General features: G+C 46.6%; 1 protein-coding gene across 1 annotated transcript; it reads left to right on the forward strand.

Moving 5' to 3' along the window:
* Positions 1–2,617: 2,617 nt before the first annotated feature.
* Positions 2,618–18,032, forward strand: LGI2 (leucine rich repeat LGI family member 2). The gene is made up of 8 exons (XM_054391554.1): positions 2,618–2,811; positions 2,919–2,990; positions 5,729–5,800; positions 8,993–9,064; positions 9,618–9,689; positions 10,774–10,943; positions 16,433–16,597; positions 17,215–18,032. Exons 1-8 carry the CDS (start codon positions 2,618–2,620, stop codon positions 18,030–18,032), a joined length of 1,635 nt encoding a protein of 544 aa, XP_054247529.1.
* Positions 18,033–18,990: the final 958 nt, after the last annotated feature.

The following is an 18,990-nucleotide window of genomic DNA, read 5'->3' on the forward strand; positions in this document are numbered from 1 at the left end:
CCTCCACGCTCAGTGTGTGGTGCCTGTTTAAAGCAAATCCCTTGCACCTCAAGTATCTGCTCAGTTGTTTGTGTGTGCCCGTTGGCATGCTGTCTGAGTGCTGCTGTGCTGGTATTACCCAGCTAAAATGCCATTTTATCTGGGGGTATCTGATAGCACAATCACTCATATGCAGCTGACTGCATTTATTTGTGGCATGACTGAAATGGATGTACCTGCAAGCCTACATAAAAAATCACCTGAGCCTGTGAACTGGAATTTGGAGGCAAGCAACAGGATGCACATTTCTGGGTTATTTCTTGTTCTTTGGTGCTCTATTTCAGCACCTTTTTTCTTTCAAAGAAGAGAGAGGGTCTGGCTGCAGACAGACTTTTCATGGGCATGTCTACAGGCCGACAAGGGGGAATGGGTTGAAGCTGAGGGAAGGCAGGGTTAGACTGCATCTGAGGAAGAAATTCTTCAGTAGGAGGGTGGTAAGCAGGTTGCCCAGGGAGGCTGTGGATCCCTCCACCCTGGAAGTGTTCAAGGCCAGGTTGGATGAGGCTTTGAGCAGCTGAGCCTAGTTAGGAGGTGTCCCTGTCCATGGCAGTGAGGTTGGAGCAGATGATCTCTGAGGTCCCTCCCAGCCTGAGCCATTCTGTGATTTATGCAGGGCTGCTGCATGGATACAACTGACATCACTTTTTAAAAGAAGTCATATTTAAACATTCTTTGAAGGAAATTTATGTGTGTTGTAAATGCACATTTATGTTTCTAACCCCCCCCCACGCACCTGGTTTCTGTCATAGAAATGTTCCAAAACAATTATTCATTGTTAATTTCAGCAAGACAGGGCCGTCTGCTGTGTCCTGCTGCTGCTCCAGGCTCTCCTCAGCCTCCCACAAAGCCCTTGCTCTCCCTTCTGTGCAGTGCCCCAGCCCTGCTGCACCTGCCTCTGCTTCCACCTCATCCTCCTCTGACTTGTGAGGAAGTTTCCTTGACACCACCCAGACCCCCAGAGAGGGTGGTCCCTGCCTGGCAGCCCCTCACTAGGTAGAGCAGGGCTGCTGCAGGATAAGCTGCACAAAGCATCCCAGATGGGGAGAGCAGGAGAAAATCCTCCTTCCTCCCCCAAGGGGAGATGCTCACCAAATAAATTGCATTTAAAATAGGTTAAAATAGAAAGCACTTTGTCTTCAAACTGACTTGTGGGCAGTGATAGCAGGCAGATAGGTTTCCCTTTTGAAGTGTCCTGGGATTTTTAGAGGTCTGCATGAAGCAGCTTAGCACAAGTGAAAGTTGCAGAATTTGGGTCCTAAGTTCCTTGGGGTGAAATAAGGGAGTATCTTGTAGAGAAGATGCTTTGCATACCAACATGGCAGTTGTAGACAGTTCAAACCTTCCAGCAACACCAAACCCTGAAAATGTGTTTCCTGTTGAGTGTTGAGTACCAGTTGGAAACAACAGATGCATCAAAGGCTTCCCAAAGTTGCAAGGGGAGAGAAAGGGAATAAGAAAGAGAGAGAACTATGGATGGAAAACTGAAACAGCTTTAATGAAAATAATAACAATAAGAGTGGATTACAAACAAATACATACAAAACCAGTATCCAAATCAACCTCCCAATAGCAGCTAGAGTCAGCAGCAAAATGGGAACCAGATTCAGAAGCTGGATTTGAGAACTGGGTTCAGGAACATACAGACTGGATGGGAGAGCAGAAGAACGGACATACATAGTCCTCTGATGTCAGCCACTGAAGAAAAGGGCTTAACCCTTGTGATCCTTCAGCTTTATACTGAATAAGATATATATGGGATGGAATCCCTTGTTGGTCAGTTTAGGGTCACCTGTCCTGTCTGCTCCTCCCTGCAGGTGTGACCTTCTAATTTACTGCACCCCAGCATGGCCCATAAGATTTATCAGTGACCTTGGTCTCCATAGGAGCAAGGCTAAGCAAAAACCTTTCTGCACACCAATCCTTATCTCTGCTGGAAGCAGCCCCTGGTTGTGCCAGCCTGCCCTGAAATTCAGAAAGAGCCACCCCTGAGCAGAGACACAGCTGAGAAGTCAAATCTCTGAACAGGATTAGTTCTGGTCTAGATTAAACCAGGACAGGAGTCCATGACTGCACACAGTACTCCAGGTGGGGCTGGACAGTATAGGGCAGAGAGGGACAATCACTTTTCTCACAAGCACTCCAGGACATGGTTGGCCTTTTGGGGAGTCGGGGCACACTGGTGACTCATTTTCAACTTGTCGTTAACCCGAACCCCTGAATCTCTTTCTGCGGGGCTACTTTCCAGCCTCTCATCCCCCAGTTTCTGAACATGATCAGCATCACCCCAGGCCGGGTGGAGAATTCGGCACCCCGGAGCTGGGCAATTCTTCTGACCACAAATTTCTCTCTTTTTTTTTTTTTTTTTTTTTTTGACGACTCCTCACGAACCCCCAAGAAATTAGATAATTCGCGTGCCAGCATCGCTCGGGACCGGCAGCGGAGTCCCCAAGGGTCGCGGAGCGCCGAGATAGACCTCGCCGTCTCGCACCGCCCCTCCGGCGGCGGCGGCGGGACCCACCCCGGGGCGGTGCCGCGGTGATGTCAGGGCGCGGGAGCGGTGGCGGGGAACGGTGCCGGTATGGCGGTGCCGCTGCGGCTAGGGGCTCTCCGCACCGCCGCCGCGCTGCTGCTGCTGCTGCTGCCGTTCCCGCCGCCCGCCGCCGCGCGGAGGCCGCCGCGCTGCGGTCCGCCCTGCAGCTGCTGGCGAGAGTCGGCGCTGTGCGTGGGGGCGGCGGGGGCCCCGCGCAGCCTGCCCGCCGGCCTGGGCTCCTTGTGAGTGCGGGGGCAACCGGGGGCAACGCGGGGCTGGGAGGGTCGGGGGTGACGGGGTGGGGGGATGCGGGGCGGACCCGCCTGACCGCCTGCTGCTCTTTTTGCAGGAGCCTGGTGAACGGGACGTTCTCCGAAGTGAAGGACAGGATGTTCTCCCACCTGCCCTCCCTGCAGCTGCTGTGAGTATGGCACTGGAAAACGGACGGCCAGCGACAGCACTTTGCCGCTTTCTCCTAAAAAGGGTTCGGGGTGCCCCTGAAGAAAGGGAGGTCACGAGTGACCCCAGACTGTGCAGCCCCCTCGCTGCAGCTGCTGTTTCATAACGAGGGATGCCTTCACCACTCGTAAACTACTTCATAAAACGAGCAGGTAGCTGCTGAAGGAGAACAGAATGTTTCCCGATGCCCCAAGTTCCTTTTCTTTGGTTAATTCCAGCTGTAATAAGTTTTTCCCTCTGGAGTCCCACCGGTGCTCACTTTATGCCCCGGAGTCTCACGTTGGCTTTGGGATGTTGCGGGCGAGTGGAGGCTGCTGGGACGCACCTGGGAGAAAAGCCTCTGTGTGTGAAGTGCTGCTGCTGTCTGCAGCATGATGCTGTGCTAAAGCATCCGGCTTGGAGGGTGGCCCCTCGGCTGCCTTTTGACCTGGTGGACCTCTAGATGGGATGGTCCTCTGTGCCGAGGGACTCTACAGCCCTGCTGCCAGCCTGACCTGGCACGGGTCAGTTGGCTGTGCCTGTCTGGCAGTCAGGTGTGTGGCTGCAGCTCTGGTCGCTTACCCGAACTTGAATTAACTGAGTTGTCCTGGGGGGCAGGAGTGGGGAAGGCACAAAGATACAGGGTGTGGTACAGCTCTTGGGCGGCCAGCAGAGAAGCCATGCTGCTGCCCTGTGGTGCCCCTCCACATCTCCCCAGTGAGGATGGGGTTACCCCAGAGCAAAGGCACTCTGCAAAGGAAAACTGGGCAGAAAGATGCAAGGTGTGTCAGAAACCCAGGCCAAGTGCTTACCACAGAGCTAGGCAGCACAACTGCTCTTAGCAAGAAATCCCTAAAGGCATCTGGTAGCATGATGGCCATCCTCCTCTCCTCAGGCATCCCCTCCTCATTCTCAGAAGCCTGACTCACCACTGGGGGTGGCAGCATCCCATGGAAAACGCTGGGGTAAAGGTGGACAAAGCAAGGGGGGGCGAGGTGGCTTTCATATTCCTTAGTGTGGCACCAGTCCCAAACCCAAGGTTTTGTGGGACTTAGGGGCCAGCACAGAGGCTTGGGTAGAGGGCAGTGGGATTTTTCCCCACCTGTGAATAGGAGCAAACAGCAGACTCATGTCAGCTGGGAAGGGAAGTCATGAGTCCCTGGGTAGATTGAGAGAAACTGTGGGTGAGGAGTTGGAGATGAGGGAAATCTAGCTGGTTTTGGATGGTGCTACTGGGAAGAGGGATGAAGAGCAAATGAAGGTTACCCCTTTTTCTTAGCTGTAGTAGATTCCCAGGAGGCAATCCACACACTGGGGTGGTGGGGCAAAGGTCAGTTGTTGACAAAGTCAGAAGTTGCCCATGGCACTTTATGCAGCAGATCAGATGTAGGAGCAAGAGTGGTTTGCCATTACCACCACCTTGGGCCCTGGTAAATTCTGTTGGTTACTGTCATTTGTGAGTCTGCCCTTCAGACATGAGAAAAAGGCATGATTAAATGACAGAAGAGATCCATGCATAATTGAGCACTTGGCTACCTTGGGACTGTATCTGCTGTGGCAGTGGCCATGGCAAAGCAGTAACACAAGGATTTATTTTTGATGGTTGTCTGCACCTTTGTCAGATGTGTTTGGGATAATTTAAGGAGCACTTGTCTGATATTAGCATAATAACTGAGGATCACAGGCTAAGTTTGCATTTCACTTTCATTAGTCTTCTAAATTAATTCAGTAAAATGCCTAAAACCGTGCAAAAAGGATTAATAAGTTACTCTAATAAAGTAATTAGTGCAGATATCTTCACTTGTAGCAGAAAATTCTGAGATTTCCCCCAAATTCTTTCTTCTGAGTAGTGTTTTTGTACTGAATAAGAAGTTTTGCTGTTTTTGTAAAAGGAGATTTCTCTCTGTGCCTTTGAACATCAGCCCTGGGGATTGTTGTGCTTTGATACAGCAAGGAGAGAATTTTGCTGGCAAAGCCTTTCCCTTGCATCCTTCTCCCCGCTTGCCTTGTCCTGGCTCAGGTGACAGCTGCTCCAGTACAGCTCTAAAGCACTTTGTCCCTGAAGTTGACGTGGGAGGGCAAGGCAGTGCCTGGAGCAGGCAGCACCACTGCTCTTCCTCACTGCCTGTGGACACGTTTTGCTTAGGAAGCGCAGCAGGACTGTCTCTGGTGGTTGGGGCACATCTACGTTTCCAGCTGATGAGCTGTGAGCCCTTCTCCCACACCACAGCCTGTAGCTTGTTTGCAGGTCAGGCTTGGAGCACCCCCCTGGGAGCACAGCATGAGTGAGCACTGATCCACCCAGACTGCTCAGATGTGAGCTGATGCTTGTACAAAAGGGCTCACTCCTTTCTGGTTGCTCAGCAGTGCTGCTGAGATGGGTTTTTTGTGTGGCTGGAGGGGTGGTGGAAAACTGGGGTCCACCGTCAGCAGACCTAACCTTGTCCTTGCTCAGGGACCGGGGAGTAGAGGGCCAGGTTGGATGTGACCAAGGTGAATGGTGCAGTGGACATTTTTCCTGGTGAGCAGTGAATGTTAACTAGTATCACATTATGCCTTTTTTTATAGACCATTCCACAATATTTTATGTGTGCTGCACTGGTGGGGCAGTATGGGCTTGAGTCAGTAAGATCAGTTTGGTCACGGGCAATAAACACACGGGGCATGATCCGGAGTGTCAGGTTTTAATGTGCTTTCCTAATGCCTGCTCTTCGTTTTCAGCTTGCTGAACTCCAACTCCTTCACTGTTATACGAGATGATGCCTTTGCTGGTCTGTTCCATCTAGAATACCTGTAAGTTTGGTATTTCATGTCTTCCCCTGTCCTTTCTCAAGCAAGGTGTTTTGATCAGTTGCCAAGACTCCTGCTGTGGAGTCTTAGTCTTTACTGCGATTCCTAGGAGCAGGGGAGATGAAGGCTTTCTGTTCCCCTCCCGTGCAAGTGCCCTTTATGATGGCTCACTGTTTTTCAGAGGTTGCAGTAGATTTTTAAAATCTGCTGTGAATGCAGGGTGGCTGTGTGCAATTACAGTGCACCAAAAAAGCACTGCTGAGCAAGAGCTTATCCTGCCTTTCCAGAACAGTGCCATCCCTGAAGGGTTTTGAACCTCAGCAGAGACTTGGGGAAGGCTCTCCTGGCCTGCTGGCAGCCTGAAGAGCAGGTGCAGAGTATCTGTTTGCTGCCCAGGACAACCTTGATAACCAAACTGCTTCTCTTCCCTTAAACTTTCCTCTCCAGCTTCATCTTTGCTCTGATATCCCACTTAATGCCAGTGGAATTTATATGAATATATCAACATATTTCATGTAATATAAACTAAGGTCATTATCTATATTATTATTTAAATTTATTTGACTTTCCTTTTCTTTACTTAGTTAACTTCCTTATTGATTTTTACATTACTTTCATTTCACAAACTTTTTTTTTTTCTAGGTCATCTTTTTTGTTGTTGTTTTAAAAAAAATATTAGTCCTAGTAGCATGTTGTCCTCACTTCATACTCCAAAGGACTGCCCTTTCTCTGTGTTACTGGACATGAGCTGCTATGTTTGCAACTCTAAGTGTGATCTGAAAAAAATAATTCATCTTTCCACCCACCTTGCCATGCTGTAGAAAATGTTTGGTAGCTGTGGAAAACATTTCTGTTTTTCTCTAAAGGAAGACCAGTGCTCACAAAACTGATGCCTGCTAAAGCCTTGCTGGCAGCAGGTACCGAGGTGGCCTCTACTCAGGACTAATGGTCTGCTATGTGCAGAGCAGCCAACAATGGAATTTGCAGACCAAGAAATAGAGCAGAATGGCAAATGGTACCTGCTGAAATCCTTGCCTGGGCTGCATCTGGATTTTCCAGCAGTAGGCAGCTGTCTTTTCTCTGTGTATCTACAGGAAAAAATGTCATTTGCAGAGTGTTTGCAAAAAGGAAGCAAGCTTTGTCTGTTGTTTCATGAATGGCTTGCTTTCAAGTGCTGGTGGGTCCAAAGTGAAGCTTGTCCCAGAAGTGTGCCCAGTCACAGTGGTTGCATTGGTAAACGGAGCCAGTCTCTCTGTCTGAAAGAGAAAAACCTGCACCTCTTTAGCTGGTGGGAGGAAAAATCTCTTTCCCTGGGTGCTAGCTGCAAACCAGGGAGCAGAGGGAAGGCTGGTAAAGCCTTATGCTTTCAATTTCCTCCAGCAGCTGAACAAGTGGTCTCTGTTAATGGCTGTGGTCTCCCTGTGTGCCAAATCCACAGAGCTCTTCCTCTTCCCAGCAAATCACACCTCTGCTGTTTGGGAACTGGGTCCCAGTGGCCTTTCTCTGGGGTTGTTTTTGGGCATGCAGCTGTAATACCATTACAGCTCAATAGCTCATGACTCAGTTGCCAGAGATCAGACCTTATGGAGAATAAAAAAACCTACACTGACAAAAATGGCAAATTGGTTTGTGTTCAGAATCTCCAGATGAGGAGCAGCTGGAGAGCACCACCAGCAGATACCTCTGCCTCTCTGGCTGTGTATCTGGCTGTGTCGTGCTGCACTTCCAGCACTGGTAGTGGCATTCAGGGTACCCTTTAATTGTCTCCATGTACAGTCTGAGTCAGACAGGGCTGATAAAGTTGAGAGCTTTGCTGGTGATCAGTGGTGTTCCCAGGGCACCATCCCTTCGAGGCTGGGTTAGGTGACTCGGGAATCTGGCCGGTTGCTGAGTCCCAGCCCAGATGTCCATCATCTCTCTGCAGTGTGCTCAGTGAGACTATGTCTGCATGGCTGTGAGCTGGGCTGTGAGTTGGTGCCAGGTGAGGGTGTCAGGAGGCAGTGGCTCTCTGCTCTGCAGGTTGAATTCGTGTCCCCAGGCAGCCTTGTAACAGCAGGGCACACACACACACACAGCAGTTCCTTGTTTGCAGCCTTTGCCTGCAGTCAGGGTCATGGTCACTTCACAGAGGATTTTGGCTATGGCTAAGCTGTAAAACCGAGAGAACTTGTCATCTCCTACATCCGTGTTTTGACTCTCTCGAGAAGAAACCTTGGCTCAGCATTTTTCCTCTGTTTCCCTGGAAGGCAAGCAAGGATGTGTAGGAGGAAGTGAGACACTTTTATCTCATAAAACCTTTTATAAGGTCAGCATGCAGTTGTCTTCTTGCAGATGCAGCTGCACCACGCAAACCTTGGTGGCCACCTGGCTGCAGTCACTTTGCAGGGCTGATGGTGTATTTAGGGATGTGTCCTCCAGCACTCAAGGGTCAAGATGCTCAAGTATCAGCTCTTTCTCTATATGCTGACATCAGTCAGGAGCAGCAGCATGCTCCTGGAATCGATATGTGCCTGTCATTGATTTCCCTGTGCACAGGGCCTTGACTTCTGTGCAGCTGGACAGCCTGCAGAGGTGGGGTCCTGGCTGCAGAGAGCAGAGCTGCAGCAGCAAAAGGAGAAACAAGGCAGTGGTCTTGCCACTTGTGCAGACTTCAGAAACCTACCAGTTTGCACCTGCAGTTCACATCAGGGCTCTGTAGGTGCAGGGGAGGCACTGTACCTGCAGGCACAGGAGCTTCTGGTTGCAATGTTCATCTGCAGCCTGGGCAGCCTTGGCACTGCTGTGCTGCCCTGTGGCTTTAAAATGTAGGTGATTTGTGAGGGGAAGGTGGCACTTCAGCTTCTAAAGTCCATATTAGAGGCCCCTCCTACACAGGTCTCTTGCCTCACATAACACACTCTGAGAGGATTAACCAACAGAGGAATAACGAGTTTTGCTTTGTTCATTTTCTTCCTCTTCTGAAGATTTGTGTTGTGCACTTCCCCTTGTGCTGCCCAGTTCCTGCATCATTCCTTGTGATCCACCTGAGGAAAGGGGAAAAGGGAACCTGAACAGCTCCACTGAGACTTCCCTGCCTTTAAGTCTGAAAGGGTGGCCAGGAACCTGCTGAACTTGGAGAATATAGGTCAAAGCACTGGTGATGCTGTTAATGCTAATTAAAGTCTTTCATGTGTTTAATTTTTATTTTCTGCCTAGATTCATTGAAGGAAATAAAATTGAAACCATTTCAAGAAATGCATTTCGTGGCCTTCGAGACCTCACTCACCTGTAAGTTATTGTAACATTTGGTGGAGTAATTTGTACTTGAACAAAACACTTTTGGGGGGCTGCTGATTTTCCTGCCACACAGAAAGCCTCCCTCCCCTCCTGTGCATCCATTCCCTCCTACTGTCAGTAACCTGCCTTCCACAGACTGAAAAATGGCCTTAGAAGCTTCCTCCTTGGGCAGCACCGTGGCATGTTGGGCTGCCCATGCACACTTGCAGCTCCTACTGGGCTGCAGCTGAGACCCATGGATGCTGCAGCAGTACCACCATCACACTGCATGGACATCCCTGTTTGGTTTCAGCTTGCTCAGTGATTGCTCTGTGTGTTGCATTTGCACCTGGGCAATAAAAAAGCTTTATGTGTTTTACTTTTGTCTAAGCTCTGAGTAATCTCCCTTCTTGAAGGAGAATAATTAATGTGTGCCTATTCTTCCTAGCTGTTCCCAGTGCCAGTGGCTGTACAGTACTTGATAATTACCAACCTGAGCCCAGCCTTAGTAAGAGAGAGCCAGAAAAAGACAGCAATAATACTAAGCTCTAACTTTCTTTTCTAGTTCTTTGGCCAATAACCAGCTCAAAGCTCTGCCAAGGGATGTCTTCAGTGATTTAGATTCTTTAATTGAACTGTAAGTAATGAGAATCTTTGTATTGACTGCCTGCTTCTGTCACTCCCTGAGTGTTATATTCTGGCTTTATGTGGTGCTGTGTCTGACACCAGCACAGAAAAGAAACTTGGCATTTTGTTGTCCTAGCTTTCCTCATTTTAAAGGTGTTTATTTGGTAGACTCCTGATAAAGATCTGCTATTTCTCAACTCACTGTTGCTTCTCCTGATGCTGTACATAGTTTGCATCCATGTACTTCTTTCTTCTGTAGCAAATACATTTATTTTGTTAGGGAAAGAGAGACAAATAATTTTAAAACTACAGTTTCTCTGAACGTTTTTTCTTGCTATTGTTGCATGTATGCTCTGAGATTATTTTAGTAAAAAGCATTCATTTTTAAAAATATCCTCTTTTTTTTCCTTTTTCTTTCTTGGTTTTGTGCAGTTATAGCACACTGCTGACTTAGTGTTCTCTTGTATAACTGAGCTGCTAGTCAGCTTCCCCTGGTTTTGATACTGGTTCTCCCAAACAGCAGAGTATAATTGTAAGCCACAAAATTAGCCAAGGGATCAGTGTGGAAATTGCACATACATTAGTAGGAGGAGGTTAAATTGACTCCACTTCAGCAGCAACTCTGAAATGCAAGACTTACATCTGTCCTTTATGTAAGACAGAAATGGTACCAGCAAGGCCATTCTGTCAAGCAGTGGTACTGGAGTAGTTTAGTGGAGAAATTGGATTTATCTGTCAGTGTAGATGGTGGGAAGGAGGCTTTCAGGATTTTAATAAATCGTTAATTACAGTCCTAATCCAATGAAAACTTAAAACCATGAGGACTTCACACGTGGCCCCCAGTGCTCTGTTACTACATGTGAGCACCTTTTCTGAGCTGAAACTGTTTTTTTCCAAGGGCAGCAGTCAGAGAAGAGTATAGTCCATAATAAGAGAGTCCAAATAAAACTTAGGAAACTTCCCTTTCTCGGTTCAAAACCAATTCAAGGCTGCTCAGGTGTTTTTAAATTCAGCATGTCAAGGTGATAACAGTTCTGTAGTATTCCTATTGCTATCAACCTTTTCAAATATGTTTATTTCTGTGTGTTTTTTAGAGATTTAAGGGGAAATAAATTTGAGTGTGACTGCAAAGCCAAGTGGTTGTTTTTGTGGTTAAAGATGACAAATTCCACTGTTTCTGATGTCCTGTGTATTGGTCCAGCAGAATATCAGGATAAGAAGTTAAATGATGTGACAAGTTTTGATTATGAATGCACCACTACAGGTATTCAGAATGTATATTTCTTAGCACACTACAAATGGTTAACTAACTATCAAGAGGTTTAGACTATAGCCTTTTGCTTCGGTGAGCATGACCTGGGGGGAGGAAAGGGTTACATACAAAGCACTTCCAAGTACTAGAACAAATATAAAGTGGGAAAACTACATTTGGAAGCCAAAGTACATACTTTTATTTGGATTAAGTGATAATGGGAGAAGAGCTCTGACTGTTCATATCCCAAAAGACTTGATTATGACTCACTTTGTGACTTAATTCTCATCGCAGAATGCTTTCTATTATCTGGAATAAGCCCACATAGTTATGGCAGATGAGCTTCCCCAAATCTCTGTATTTCACAGAGAGCAATGAAAAGAAGTTCAAATGATGTGGCTTTATCTGTTATCTTCATTCAGTAGGCCACAATTTAATAGCATCAAATGTTGCAGCAATACTGCCAGCAGTTCTTCATGAAACTCCGTTAAGCTGGAGAGAAATGTCCAGTAATATTCTGACTACTGTCTTGTTTAGGATCTTGAATTTTTTATTTTAGGTAATGTAAAGCATGCTGAAGGAGAAACTTGCATGTGGTTATGCTTTTATTTTATGACCCAACAGCTGCAGTTACCTATCTTCAAATGTAGTCACATCATATAACTGAGAATATCAGCTGTGAGGGTTTTGTTTTTCATCTTTCGTCTGTATGATGTCAGCGCTCTGCCTTTTTTTTCCATCCAGTAATATCAGAGGCTTCTGAGCTCTCACCTGTCATCAAGGCAATCATCATCATTAAGAGACAGTAGAAAAGATGTTTACTAATAACACAGAACAAACTTTCAGAACGAGGTATCAAAGGTAATCAAAGGGCAGTGTGTAAAGGAACAGAGAATGAACTCAGAATTCCAGAACATGTCAGAAGAACAGCAGAGGTAAAGCACAATTGTCTGCCCCATAAAAGGGTGACAAAACCAGGAGAGCAGCGTAGCTTAGAATGGTACCAAAGCTGCATTCCTGTGTCTGCCAAATCAGTGAGATGCAGAAGTACAAAGTAAAATCAGACTTTATTTCATTTCAGTCTGGTTTAACCAACACTCTGTCAGAACAGAGTACCTGGTCCTCAGACCTGTCCTGTGTTGTCTCTTTGTACCTAGAAACCTAACTCTAAGAGTTGCTACAGGCACAATTCACCCTTCATGTCAGTGCCTTTGTCTGCTGTAAGTGGAATCACACCAAGCATAAATCTAATTTCCCGTGCTGCAGAGTTTGCTGGGGAGCTGAGGTGGTGTGTGGTGCCCAGCGGATGCCCAGCTGAACCTTTGCTGAAATGCCATCAGAGAAGTGCTCTTGCAGCACAGCATTTAGCTGTAATGTATTCTTTAGCCAGGGAAGGACATTTTCAAAGCAGTTGTTCTGGGGCTGCTGTGAGGGAAGGCTGTGTGCTTGACCTCCCTGGCATGGGGGTAGGCAGCAGCAGGCTGCCCAGAGCTCTGGTGCACAGTGAAGTGCAGGGTGCAGAAGATGTGGAGCTCTGGCATCTTTACAAAGTGTCCAAGAGGGACAGTCTGTCTGCGTGCAGAAATGACTCATGAGACAAACCAGAGATGAGCAGAGCAGAAATACAAAGGAGTTCAGAAACGTATCACCCTTGAGGCAGCATCATGAGCCCTGTGTGGAGCTGCAGCTGCCTTACTTGAGCTGTAACCCTCCCTTGGCCTTGGGAATCTGCAGTGTGAGGCCACAGCTGCTTTTTCCTTCTCTGCCATTGCCTCCCCCAGATCCTAAGGAGTGCAAATATTCCCATGTGCATTCTCTGAGGATTGATTAGTGGCAGACTCAGGCCTGTACCACACTCTGAAGTAAAGCAGCATAACCTTTGGGTGGATTCTCCTTTCCCACTCGTTGACAGGCAGTGCTCTGCAAGCCTTTCATTTGTGTTAGTCTTTACTATTGTATTTCCCTCCTTTCAGACTCCTTTCCACTCAGACTTTCTATCATTTCTGGTCTCTGATAGTCTGTGTTGAGCACAACTGGATGTAGGATGTGGTAGCAAAGCAGTTTGCTTGTCAGATGTGCATCTGGGCATCTCCATCAATTCACTGCATCCACTGAACTGCTACAATGATAACAGGAGCAGACAGGGAGAGAGGTGCTGCTAAATTAAACCCAAAACAAAAGCCAAAGAACAAAGTGCTCCTATTGCTTTTTCACAGAGAGAGTGATTCACAGTGTCAGTGATCTGCACTTTTAACTTTTTTTTTTTTGTGTGTGTGTGTGATAGCATCTCTCTTTTCCATTCTCATGGCTTGCATCATGGAAGCGGGCTAAGCCATTTCATTTTTTTTTTCTTGTTTTTCTCCCACAACGGTATGTGAGGGGCTGTGCTGTGGCTGTAGCCATGGCATGGGGATATGTAACTTATCTACAGGAGACTGGAAAATGAGCCTTGTGCTCCCAGTCACTGGAGGCAGGTGGTGTGTGTGCATGGAACTTGCTTTGCCCAGACCTGCAGACAGTAATCATCTCACTGAGCTCCAGAGGCTTGGTTTTCCCCTTTCTTTACCTAGCTGGGTTTGTCTTCTGGAGGTGCTCCTCTCTGTCCCCACTGGCTGGAAGGAAGGTAGTTTATAAGTTCAGTTAACTGCTCCATACTCACTCTTGTGCTGGAGATCAGCTGTGCTGCCATGGTGGGAGACAGGAAGGGCTGGCAAACACACCCTGAGAGCACCCCCAGCTCCTGGGTAGCCTCACCTGGTGCAGAAGTCTCCACTGTGTGGAAGAAGGGATGTGAGGAGACGTGTCCAGAGCGTCCAGAGAAGGGCAACGAGGCTGGGGAGAGGCCTTGAGCACAAGCCCTATGAGGAGAGGCTGAGGGAGCTGGGGGTGTTTAGCCTGGAGAAGAGGAGGCTCAGGGGAGACCTCCTTGCTGTCTACAACTACCTGAAGGGAGGTTGTAGCCAGGAGGGGGTTGGTCTCTTCTCCCAGACAACCAGCACCAGAACAAGAGGACACAGTCTCAAGCTGTGCCAGGGGAGGTTTAGGCTGGAGGTGAGGAGGAAGTTCTTCACAGAGAGAGTGGTTGGCCATTGGAATGGGCTGCCCAGGGAGCTGGTGGAGTCACCATCACTGGAGACATTCAAGAGGAGACTGGATGAGGCACTTAGTGCCATGGTCTGGTTGATTGCTTAGGGCTGGGTGATTGGTTGGACTGTGTGATCTTGGAGGTCTCTCCCAACCTGGTTGATTCTATGATTCTGTGAGAGGGGGACTGAATCCTAGGATGCAGTTCAGGAGCTGCTGCACAAACAGACCATTGCAGTCCTTTCTTTTTAGAGTCCTCCAGCCTTCCCCTTGTGCTCCCTTCCGCTCTGCCAGCATTGGTATTCCTGTGCCAAGCATGTGGATCTGCCTGGAAAACTGAATCAGGCCCTCAAGACCTAAATTTTTGGCACACCTGATGTGGCAGCAGATACTCTGGTGTTTCCAGCTAGTGCTAAACCCAGCACTTACTGCTGTTCACTGATTGGAACTGAGTTTTTTGCCCATTTTCACTCATCCAGTGACATAAAGAGCCCCAACACAGGGAGAAGTGGCTGTGAAAATGGCTGTGTTAACTCTGAATGGGCAGTGGGGTTTAACACCCAGACTCGTTTGTTTTGGTTCAGATTCTCTTAAAGTGTTTCACAGCTGTTCAGATTTCAAGAGATGTCTTTTTCAGCATTAATTTGTTTGGGGTTTTTTTGGGGGAGGGGGACTGTCAAGTTTTAAAAATATTTTTGTTTTTTTCTGACTGTATCTGCTTTTGTTCCATCCTTAGCTACCTTTCATGATTTATTGCTTACTCTTACTTTCTGCATTATTTGGTGTCAGTTTCCTCCAGTCCTTTTATTTTCCCAGTGACAACGAAGATAACTTCCTTGTTTTCCTACCAGCATTTATGAATCAGGCCCAAACTCTATTTATAATAGTCCCTCAGAGAATGGAGACTGTCGTTCCTTTTGCAGCTATAGAATCTGCTCTGTTTGTTTAATGGTAGTCATCTATCTTTATTCTCCAGCAGTGTAACTTCTCAAGGGCAAAGGCTTTCAAGCATGGAGAGGCAGAGAGTTCTTCATTCAAAAACAATTATTTCATAATGCACCAAAATGAGGGACTTGAGTGAAGACTTAATTACCATTTCACCACAATCCCTGGATGCTCAGGGCCCTTCCAGTGCAGGAGTGCATGGGGAAGGCAAGTAGCAAGCGGAGCTTGGAACAGAGCGGTGCGTGGCTCGGCAGAGGAGCAGCATCCTAGCAGGAGATGCATTTCCTTTCCTGTAGATCTATAGCCACACAGCACTTCAGCACAGCCCTTCTGCTGCCATCTAGACCCAGGTGCTGGCTTTTCTTTGTCAGCTCTGCTATACTGGATTCTTTCTCTGATAATAATGGCCTTGTCCAGCTGTCAGGCCAAAGATCAAACTCAGACCCAAGTCACAGAATCATAAAACAATAGAATCATTTAGGTTGGAAAGACCTTCCAAGATCACCTAGTCCAACCACTAACCCTACTCTACCAAGTCCACCACTAAGCCATATCCCTGAGGACCTCATCTACACAGCTTTTAAACACCTCCAGGGATGGTGACTCAACCACCTCCCTGAGCAGCCTATTCCAAAGCCTGACAACCCTTTCAGTGAAAATATTTTCCCTAATGTTCCCTCCCTCTGCTCAGTATTGGCCCTGTGTTGACTGCTGACATGGCCCAGGGTGAATTTTAGAGTAAAATCTACAAAGGCACTTAGATTTTGAGAAAAACATCTTGAATTTCGGATTTACACTCCTAGTCTCTACAGGTTGCTTCCACTCCTCAGTCTTAGTGTCTAGAATAATTTTTCCACTGGATAGTAATTTGCAGGTTGGTTGTATTTTATGCCTAAATGACTTTACAATGCCCCATAAAGCGTTGTGTTAACTCAGGCTTTGATTACACCATTTTGTCTATGGCCTAGCCAAAACGGGGTTATCCCCAGGCAAACCTCATATCATTTCACTTTCTGCCTGGTTTAGCATAACACAAATTGCTAGTGATTAAATTTGCATGACTTAAGAAGTTATTGGACTTCAGCTGGAAGTTGCTGTCTCTCAGCTTGAAAGTGATTCTGGTAAAAGGCTGTTTCACTTGATGGGAAAGCAACTTCCAGCTGTGGGGAAAGAGACTTCTCTTTTGATACCCTGGGCTCGTTGATACCAGCCAGCCTAGCTGGAAAATCTAATTTCTGACACTATTTACCTATTTGATCTCTTTGGCAACTGTGTTTCCAGATGCCTAAAGTGGGAGATGCTTTCCCCTGTTGCTGCATGCCTGACGTGAGCACTGACACTTCCACGCTAGTCTTATGAAAACCCCCAGACTGTTTCACTCATTTTCCAGTGCAAATTGTTATAATCAGCCACCATTTACTGTGTGTTTCCAGCAAGGATGCATCCTAACTGTTGTAAATGTGTGTTTCTAGATTTTGTTGTTCACCAGATCTTGCCCTACCAGTCGGTTTCTGTGGATACCTTCCACTCAAAGAATGATGTGTTCGTAGCCATCGCACAGCCCAGCATGGAGAACTGCATGGTGCTGGAGTGGGATCACATTGAAATGAATTTCAGGAGTTATGACAATATCACAGGTATGTGAACACTGGGGTTGCAGTCCTTGATGAATTGTTGATTGGGTGAGATTCATAGGTGGAAGCAGCTGATGGGTTTCGTCCTGAATCTCTGCTGAATCTGGCAACTCTGAATGTGTAATGTTTGGCCATGGGTGACTCCATGGGGCAGTGCATCTTGTGAATACCTGCACAGCTACCCTCACTCTGGTTGAACACACAGAAAAAGTCTGCTGGATAAAAATGAATGAGCAGTTTCTTTGCACACTTTGAGGGATGTGATATTTCCATCATTTGAAGTCTCCCTCTCTGGAGATATTCAAGACCCTCCTAGATGCGTTCCTATGTGATCTGTATAGGTGATCCTGCTCTGCAGGGGGTTGGACTGGATGATCTTTCAAGGTCCCTTCCAACCCCTAATGTTCTGTGATTCTGTGATCTTTCCAGTTATTGGGGAGAAAAAAAGCAGAAAAAGGTCTGATGGTGTGTAGCAGAAAACAAAATGATGGGATGGTGCAGATTTAAAAACAGGGAGGAGTGCTTTGGTGATCTCTGTGGTTTAAGGAGTGCTTTGTGCTCTGCTAATAGATGTGTTTGTTGTTTTTTGTTTTTTGGTTTTTTTTATCTTTGGGCAATAGGTCAGTCCATAGTGGGATGTAAAGCCATTCTTGTTGGTGAGCAAATCTTTGTGGTGGTGGCACAGCTCTTTGGTGGCTCACACATTTACAAGTACGATGAAAGCTGGACCAAGTTTGTCAAATTCCAGGATATCGAAGTGTCTCGCATCTCTAAGCCAAATGATATAGAGCTCTTTGAGATAGACAGTGAGATGTTCTTTGTCATAGCAGATAGCTCGAAAGCAGGCTTGTCAACAGTGTACAAGTGGAATAACAAAGGATTTTACTCCTACCAGTCCCTTCACGAGTGGTTCAGGGACACAGATGCTGAGTTTCTCAATATAGATGGGAAATCACATTTAATTCTCTCTAGCCGTTCCCAAGTTCCCATCATACTCCAGTGGAACAAAGCTTCCAAAAAGTTTGTCCCCCACAGTGAAATCCCCAACATGGAAGATGTCTTGGCTGTGAAGAGTTTCAGGATGGAAGATAACCTCTACCTCACACTCACGAGGTTCATTGGAGACTCCAGAGTGATGCAATGGAACAGCAAACAGTTTGTGGAGATACAGGCTCTGCCCTCCCGAGGAGCCATGACCCTGCAGCCTTTCTCCTTCAAGAACAATTACTACCTAGCCTTGGGAAGTGACTATACCTTCTCCCAGATTTACCAGTGGGATGATGAAAAGAAGATCTTCAGGTTATTTAAAGAGATCTACGTCCAAGCCCCACGATCTTTCACAGCCGTGTCAACCGACCGGCGAGATTTTTTCTTTGCCTCTAGTTTTAAAGGGAACACTCAGATCTTTGAACACATCATCATCGACTTGAGTTTATGAACAGCTGCCGGGGTGAAATTCATGCAGAATGACATTTATACAGAAACAGAACAACAAAAGAGACCTTTCCAAAGACAGAGTTGCACCTATGGAGTATGCTGACATTTTCTGAACTTCTCAAACTTGCATATTAATCAGGGATTGCATTTCTTTGGTTGCTGCATGACCATGTCCCTTTTATCCTTTTTTTTCAAAGGCGCTTTGCAGCCCACAGTGCTTCAGAGGAGAGTGCAGTGCAATAGGGTTAATGTTGACATCCAAGAGAGTGATCTCAGTTTTACCCAGAAAACCACCTCAAGTTGAACATCTCATCAAGAAAGAGTAAGCCATAGAAAGCACAGAAATGCTCCTGACTCTTTAATGTGTTAAGCAATGAATTTTAGACTAAAGCCAGTTCTTCATGGTTGCTGATGAACTGCAAAAGCAAACAGTAATGCTCCAGGAGAACACTTTAGTTTGGTTCCTTGAGGTCTGTCTTCAAAATCTTTTTGGTTTATAGTGAGTCTGAGGAATCATTTTAATTCATTGTAGATTAAAGGGAAAGTTAAAAAATCTATTGCCCTTTTTCTTCCATTATTCATTATTTCAGCAGCAAATTGTGCATAGCAATTTGTAGCCCAACCCCTAGTAACTGGGTATCCAGGAAAGGAAGAATATGGCACTTTTGGAATGTTGGATCTTAACAGGTTAGCACTAACAGAAAATAACAGAGGTCTGCTTCTGCCATGAATGAATCAACTCCAAAATCCCTCCACTTTCTGTTTCAATAGGTGTTCCAGAAATTAATCTCATTTTGCTATAATTCTTTCCTTTCCTGATGATCCCAGTAGATTCTGGGGTGTTTTAACAAGAAAATGTGTTTGATTCTGGGATCTCTCATTCCAGAAGGCACAGCTTAAGCTTAGCCTGAAACACACATCTACAGTGATATACTCTGTGCTGTAGCTCATCTGTATGC

This window comes from Indicator indicator, chromosome 23 (genome assembly GCF_027791375.1).
Source record: "Indicator indicator isolate 239-I01 chromosome 23, UM_Iind_1.1, whole genome shotgun sequence".
NCBI classification, from domain to species: Eukaryota; Metazoa; Chordata; class Aves; order Piciformes; family Indicatoridae; genus Indicator; species Indicator indicator.